The sequence below is a fragment of the Lactuca virosa genome, chromosome 3, assembly GCF_052849685.1.
Source record: "Lactuca virosa cultivar CGN04683 chromosome 3, Lactuca_virosa_CGN04683_v6, whole genome shotgun sequence".
Taxonomy (NCBI): Eukaryota; Viridiplantae; Streptophyta; class Magnoliopsida; order Asterales; family Asteraceae; genus Lactuca; species Lactuca virosa.
Genome location: NC_136428.1, coordinates 237373139 through 237381371, shown reverse-complemented (window position 1 = coordinate 237381371; position 8233 = coordinate 237373139). Strand labels below are relative to the sequence as shown.

The 8233-nt window shown below is 31.8% G+C and overlaps 1 protein-coding gene across 1 annotated transcript; it reads right to left on the bottom strand.

Moving 5' to 3' along the window:
* Positions 1 to 6541: 6541 nt before the first annotated feature.
* On the bottom strand, positions 6542 to 7672 carry LOC145164468 (uncharacterized). Its single transcript, XM_079083180.1, has 4 exons — positions 7182 to 7672; positions 6963 to 7110; positions 6735 to 6872; positions 6542 to 6622 (listed from the first exon to the last, which is right to left on the bottom strand). The coding sequence occupies exons 1-4, from the start codon at positions 7670 to 7672 to the stop codon at positions 6542 to 6544; spliced, it is 858 nt and encodes a 285-aa protein (XP_078939306.1).
* Between the last annotated feature and the right edge of the window lie 561 nt (positions 7673 to 8233).

Genomic DNA, 8233 nt, shown 5'->3' with positions numbered 1-8233 from the left:
AAATGAAGAAGTTTTAAAGTGTTTTCTAAGATTTGCTAAAAATTCACGAGTTATCTATTAAGTTAAACTCCCTTTGTGAAAAAGAAGAAACACTAAAACTTGTAATTGAAAATCTGACAGTTTTGACCTTTTTTGACTGGGGTCCAACAATGGTTAAAACGGATAAGGTAAAAACTTACATATTTAGATGAATAATTGTGCATTGTCGAAAGTGCGTCACTGGAATTTTAAAAGTGAACACTAAGTTTTCAAATGCTATAAATTTTAAAAACGTTATAGATTATAAAACCATATTGAAGCAAAGTACACAAATAAGCTATGTTTTGAAATACAAGCATTAGAGATGTCTTATAAACATGTTTGAAGTAGAAATTTTCATAAATATCATGTTGGGTTTCGAGAAAACACATTAAAGTAAATTACAATGTCTAAATGAGAAAGCTGTTAAAAAGTCAAATGAAAGTGTTTTGAAGATTCGATGAAACTTTTTCACATAATATGAACTTCAATGTCATATGTTTAAGTTTTATAGCATAGAGTTTAAACACTTTTCTAAAAGAAAATGTTTCTAAGTTTTTCGAAAACGTGTCAAAATGGTAAGCAAGGTTTAAAATGGTTTATATGCCCTTAAAAGCATATCTATCCATTGAAATGGATTTGAATTGAAATTGAAATAGCAATGTTAAAAACCAATATTGGTTAAATTGAGTTTTGAAGAAAAGCGTTAAGTTAAAGCAAGTTGTCAAAAGAGTTTTAGCGAGAATATGACTTAAATTGTTAGGAAATGTATACTAAGTTGAATGAAGTGGTTATAAAATATTTTATCGATGATAAATAAAAACGATGAAGCGAAATAATTTTTCGATGGAAGATTAAGAAGTAAGGAATAAGTATGTTAGTGTAGCTGATCGTACCTAAATACTAATGCGAGTCTAAGGCGAGTGCCGATGTCTTTTCCCCCAAGATAAAGGACAAGAAAAATTGTTTGAAAAACGTTTTATGGTCTCAATACAGTTTACGACCTTTTATAGAGGTCAAATGGATATCCAATGTTAAGTTTTAAGCTCAAGGTTGAAACAACCTAGAGCTAAATCGTAGAGTAGTAATAAGGTCTTACGTATGGGTTAAACCTCCGTGTCTCCTCGTGAGTCGAATCCGGAATGCCCACCAATGGTATCCAAATGATTACTTAGTGGCGACTCATCTACCTCCTTACGCGATGCTCCAATTATCATTCGTGTCGATATCGAAACACTTTTTCATAGTTGTAACTCTAGTACGAAGACGATGAAGAGGCATTGAGGAATAATTGGTATAGGTTTCGACTTATGATTATTACTAGTGTATATCTAGCTACTAACCTTACATCTAAAGTCAATAGCTACCAAGGAATACTCATTCTCAGTACTAAGTGCATTGCTCCTAGAGTGGCTAGTGATATAACCTAAGTGGTTAACCTAGCACTTGATAAGGGATAAAAATATTTCTAAATAAAGGCATTGTTATAAAAGTGCACTTAGTTTCTAAGTGTATCTAGATGAATGCCTATAATATGCAATGCCCGTACGCTCACCGAAAAATTTTGTTTTTCAAAAGTTTAAGTTGAAAATTGTTTTGAACATAATTCTACTATAACCATTTCCAGCCTCACATTAACTTTCCTTAACTAAGCATAGTTGGCCAGGCTATACTTAATTAAAGTCCAATAATGTGTACTCGAATTAGTTATACTAGTAGTATGTTCAGTATTTTAAAAACGTTTAGAAATTTTTTGGCTATAGTTGTGGTTTTCCAAAGGAAAACCGGTATTCTCTATAACCTTCGGCTCTGATACCATTTTCTGTCACACCCCGCTAAAGCGGAAAAACGAGGCGTGGCAGTATAAAGGGTTTCATAGCAAAAGTTAAAAGACTACACCAACCATAGTATTAAAAATCATTACAATTTTACAATGAGTTTGAACAACTTTCAAAAGAAATTACAATGTAAATTGAAATACAACACATGCGAATGCTCCTAAAAGTGAAGTGTCTCTAAGTGCCACTTACTCGATGATTCCTGAAAAAGCATGTAAAACGAGCGTCAACTATAAAAATAGTTGGTGAGTACTCACAGATTAAAAATAATATAAGTTTCATGAATTAAAATCAAAGTTTTGATAGAGTTTTCCATAAATAAAAATATATTGCAAAAATGAGTAAATAAGTTTGTATAAACAAAGTTTGTTGCCATCGTGAGAAATAAAGTTACGTTGCCCAAATGAGATGCAACGTTCATATCCTCATGGAAATAAAGTTCGTTGCTAAAAACGAGTAAACAAGTTTCATTGCTATAATGAGCAATCAATTTCGTTGCTAAAACATGTATATAAGTTTTCAGTAATAAAAGTTCGTTGTTGTAATGAGAAACAAAGTTCATTGCTATAATGAGAAACAAAGTTGATTGCTATAACTGATAAACGAGTTTATTGCCATAATAAATAACAAGTTTATTGCTATAATGAGTAACAAGTTTGTATGTGTATGAGCAAACAATGAGTTCTCAACCAAACCTATGATTGAAGCCCTATCAAGATCTATGCTTATCGTTCCATAGATGAATATGGTATCATGCACTCCAGCAATAGGGCGAGTGAGGAGTTGTCAATTCCTAATAGCGCTATCCATAATGACCATTGGCTCAAAGAGTTAATGGTTAGAGATAAGGGAAGGGCCTTGATACGATAAGTTCTCATGTTCCGTGTTGCATAGACATACATAGAGAGATATAGCAATAAAACAACAATCATGTTTGATACAAATCAATTTAAATACAACATTCAAATAATAGTTTTTCGGGACATGCTTTTCCACCCCAAAACATTTAAAAACCGAAAATAGGGGAGTGGTGAATACTCACAATATGCAAAATATAGCAACTAAGTTTATACGAGTAAAATAAATGCAACAAACATAAATAGTTTAAGACATGCTTTTCCACCCCAAAACATTTAAAAACCGAAAATAGGGGAGTGGTGAATACTCACAATATGCAAAATATAGCAACTAAGTTTATACGAGTAAAATAAATGCAACAAACATAAATAGTTTAGGACATGCTTTTCCACCCCAAAACATTTAAAAACCGAAAATAGGGGAGTGGTGAATACTCACAATATGCATTGAGATGATGCAAATGGTGCCTTGACTACGCTCCACACGTACCACTATCGATTCCTACAATAATGGTATTCGCTAGTGAGTCTCTAATCGAAATCTAACACTAGTATACTTACTACTACAATAGAATTATGCCAATAATGTGTTAAAATTTAATATTGATAAGTTATAAACATTTTTCTGTGAAAATTAAATTTCAATGAATCAATTGTTATATAACAATTTAAGCGTAATTTCTCACTATTAAAATGTTAATATTTAACATTTTAAGAGGCGTTCTAATGGTTAAATATTCAAAAACTAAATCAATTTAGTTCTAAAATTTCCCAAACTTTTCATTTCAGTTTTAATTGAAGTCAAATACCTCAAGATAAATTTTCTTGAATTTTTGATTTGTCTAACTATTTTTCACCGTTTTAGTTTCTTGAATAACCATAAAATCATGAAAAATACTAAACAGTTAATAAAAATTACCAAACTTCAGATTTTGGTTCTAAATGTGTTACAGACTTCTAGATAAATTTTCATGGATTATGGATATGTATAACCATTTTTCATATATTTAATTCTCTAAATAGATACAAATTCATGAAAAATAGAAATCAGTTTCCAAAATTACCCAAACTTTTTGTATTACTGTTATTAAACATTATTAAGCTGGGAAAAATATAAAACTTGATTTCTAAACTGATTAACCAAATTTTATGAGTTTTGAGCATTTATTCTAATAAAAATTGAAATAAATAGGAAACAGTTTCCAAAATTGCTCAAAATTTGTGTAACACTTTTACTATACATGTAGAAGCTGTGAAAAATATAAAAGATATTTTTCAATTAGTCTTTCTATTTTTCCTTGTTTAATCCTCTTAAATAATCATTAATTGAATAATAATTATTAAACAGTTAAAGTAAATTACCAAAAATTTTGTACACTTCATTCACAGAATAAATAATCTGGGAAAAATACCAAATGTGGTTTTTATATACTGAAATCCGATTTTGTGTATTTAAGTGTATTTAATTTTAGAAAATAGGAGAAAAATAGTATACAGAAGAGAAAAATCATCAAAATTTTTATGTAGCCTCCTAATGTACTACAAGGTGTTTTGGTAAATTTTCATAATTTTTGGATGAGTAAAACTGTTTTTCGTGTTTTTAGTCCATTATAAATACAAAAATCGGAGAAAAATAGGAATACATTATGAAAAATTCTGAAAATATTTTTCTAAGTCTTCCACAGAGAGTATAAGCTGCGAAAATTATTATATACCCTTTTCAAATTATCTAAAGCGGTTTTATGATTTATTGGGGCTAAACAAAAAGAAAATTCAAAACCATATTAAACAATAGCAAAAACCGATGAAATTTAATGTGGGATCATTATGTAGCATAGGGATCATCCACGAATTTACCTAGAATTTATAGACCTCAGAAAGTATTTTATATGATTTATTGCCCTATTTTATTTCAATAATTATAATAATTCAAGATAAATGAATTATTTTCTGGAAATTTGTAGAACATCTCATTTTGTTGGTAGAAATCTGAGAAAAATCGGATTTGGTCAGAAAAGGAGTTTTAGATATTTATTTGGAAATAAATCCTTCATGAACATATTTGAAAGCTTTTAACAACATACTTTGATGATCTAGCATCTAAGCTTGAAAATCATCACATGCATGTTTAATTGAAGACCATTCATGAGTTTGAAATGTTCAAAAATCATTTTTTTAAGAGAACTTAGAGTGCATGTGGTGATTTTCCACCAAAACTTGTAGAAAAGTGCATTTTCATGATCTTGACTTAGGTTTAGGTCATTGGATTTCATCATTTACAACATGCATGTTGTTTTTGGGTGAAATCCTACCACCATCATCATCAAAACTGAAGTGAATGAACACGCACACATATTTTCTAATAGAAAGGTGTAGAAGAAGAAGGAAATGCAAGAAAAATCTTAAAAACTTGAAGGAAAATGAAAGGAAATCGTGTTCTACCTTAATGAACACCACTACATGATGAAGATTTTGTGTTTGAGGTGTGTTCTTGGACTTGTTTTCTGGACAATTTCGTGGTTGAGGGAGAGAGGAAGAGAGAGTAGAGAGAAAATGAAGTGAGGGAGTGTGAGAGAGAAAGAGATGGAGTGGGTGTGTTGGGAAAGTGATTGAGTGTGTTGGGAAGAGGAGAGAGAGAGAGGGAAAGAGAAATCCGACTTTTGAGGTTATAATATCCCTCTCCCTTTCATTTGTCTTTATAAATTTTAAATATTTTATAAAAATATCAATTATTTATAAAAGATGCAACTTAACCAAGTTTGTATGCATAAAAGTGTTGATTTTTGGTTTATAAATTAAGGGTAAATGTTAATGAGTTAAATTTCATTTTCCTTGGATGCATTTTCATAATTTTAATTGTTATAAGATCATATTATAAGGTTCATGATTATTTTTATAGAATTTTTAAGCTTAAAGTTTATAAATGTGAGTTTTTAGGGCATTTAGGGTTTTTGAGAGTTTGTAAATCTTTGGATATCAAAATTACTTGAATTTTGAGACTTCAAACTATTTTAGAGTTTCATAACTCTTATTCAAATTAGAAATATTGTTTGTAATTTATTTTTAGCGGTTTATTGGCATTTTATGTAGTGATTCCGAGATTCAAACGAAATTGAGGAATCAAGTATACTAGTCCTACTCTTCAACTTTGACTTAAGTTTCTATGAGACTTTGACCTAATTTCTACTTCTAGGTCAAGTGCATAATGTGTGAATATGATTCATGAAATGGTGTTTGAGTCAAAGAGTGACCCAAATATGGATAGTCACTACACTTAAGTAGTAGTAGAATTCACATATCAATGTGAAATCTAAGTACACCATCCATTGTTTCTATTTGTTTCCAAGTTTCTACTAGGTTATAACTTAGCTTCTAGTTACTAAGTCTAATATGTGTTGTGCCTATATGTGCAACTAAGTCTAGTCAAATCTAGAACCGACTCGAATTTTGACGGTTGTCACATTTTGCCACCATTGATGGAAAAACGACAAGTTGGACCACCTAAAAACCATAATCGTATCCCATCCCAAGGTGAAGGTCTGATTCAGAAAAAATGTATTCGTTGCCAAAGGATCGGTCACACAAATAGAAACTATGATGCTCTGTTTCCCACAGGGTAAACAAAAAGTGAATCTTCAAGTAGGACCAAGTCAAGTGGAAAAAATAATGTTCAGTCTAAGAGTAGACATAGTAGTACAAAAGGTAGCCAACAGTACGATATTGTTGATTTAAAAAACTCATAGTGTTGTATGTACGATATCATAATATTCTACAAAATGTTGTTCGTAAGGAAAATTGTTGTAAAACATTAACAAAGAAAACCATAACTTAAACATTAGCGTAATATGCAACATCTATCCACTGGACACTCGCAATCCACCACCTAGCAACACGCTCCTGTGCAGTAGGCTGCAATAACTCATTAGGGGGGACGTTGCATAAAAAACAATATATAAAGGTTAATCATAACTTACTTATTTCATATCAACTTATAAATTATAAGGTGGATTAAACTACATACATTAGTAACATCGAGAATACGTTCACAGTCAGGTGCATGCAAACGCCTCATCATAGGGTATGCAACTGCCCGAGGGATAACACCCGGTATAGGGGAACCAACAATACTACTGTTGGGAAATGTCTCGAAGATCCAAATCTACAAAATTAAGATGACAAACAACTTACCAAGTTAACAAAGTTACAATACTTGTTGTTTAAAAACTCTTATTAAACACAGTGTACATACCTTAAATACATAGACAAATCCTTGCAGAGTATATGTGTGCCTACTGTCGATTCTTGCCGAATTTGGGTTCAAATGGTCCTCAATCTTATCAAACACAATATGTATGTGTTTGTAAGTGAAATACCATATCAATCTGCCCCATGGATACCTATGTCAAAAAATTACACTTAATAAGTATATGTATCATTTTGATATAATGTGGGTAAAAACATGCTATACCTATTAAACTTCTGTAAATTAGAGACGAGTGCCATAGGTTCATTAGTAACTGGTTCTCGCGAGTATTTCCCCATAAATCCTTGCTCTAGCATATACAGCAGGGAGACTCTCACCACGTCTTCATTGCTTAATTGATGAAGTGAATTATTGAACACATTTGTAAGGTCATCCCTCACCGAATGTGAAAATGCCATAAATTGAAACATACGTTCTCTAAATGACGCGAAATCAGATCTAGGATCGAAATAATCTCCGAACCGTAGGCCGGTGACCAAGCAGAATGATTTCCTGTCAAAGCAAACCTGATAGCCGCCAACCGGAAATAGAAGCTCTTCTATGTCAACTGGATCAAAAGTAGTAGCTTCCTTGAACATAAGATAGTCACATAGTAAAGGATGACATTCGATACCCATCGTTATGTGCACGTAATCACCAAAACATGATTGCCTAAACATCACCGCACAAACTGGTCGGTTTTGTAAGTGCGCCATGATTTCACGCCCAAGTTCAGGTCTGCAGGTTGTAGTAACAGTCGATGCGTATGTTCTATTGTGGTACAATCAAAAGAATTATTAGTTAGGGATTTTTGTATGTATGTTCTGGAGTGGAATTAGGGTTTTTTAATGTAGTCCGAAATTAGGGTTTTTTATTGTATTCCGAAATTAGGATTTTTTTATGTATGTTCCGGAATCCGAAAATCGGGTTGTAACATCCCAAAATTCGAGACCAAAAATTTCATTTTTTAATTAAAGATCCATAAAACACATTTACTGAAAATGCTACCAATGTTATATCATATCATAAAATCCATAAGTCAAATATTTCTCAAAACATATCATAAGAAAATAATGTCAGAGTACAAATCCACAGAGTCTCCTGTGCGGAAAATCGAGTGTGTGATGCGCTGCAGTCATGCTGGCTCCTTCCCCTTCAAAAAAGGGGTACCTAAAACCAAAATTGTTAACCGTAAGCACGAAGCTTAGTGAGTTCCCCCATCATACCACATACCATACAATATACATACTGCCTAGCATATTCGGGTGCTGGCCTAC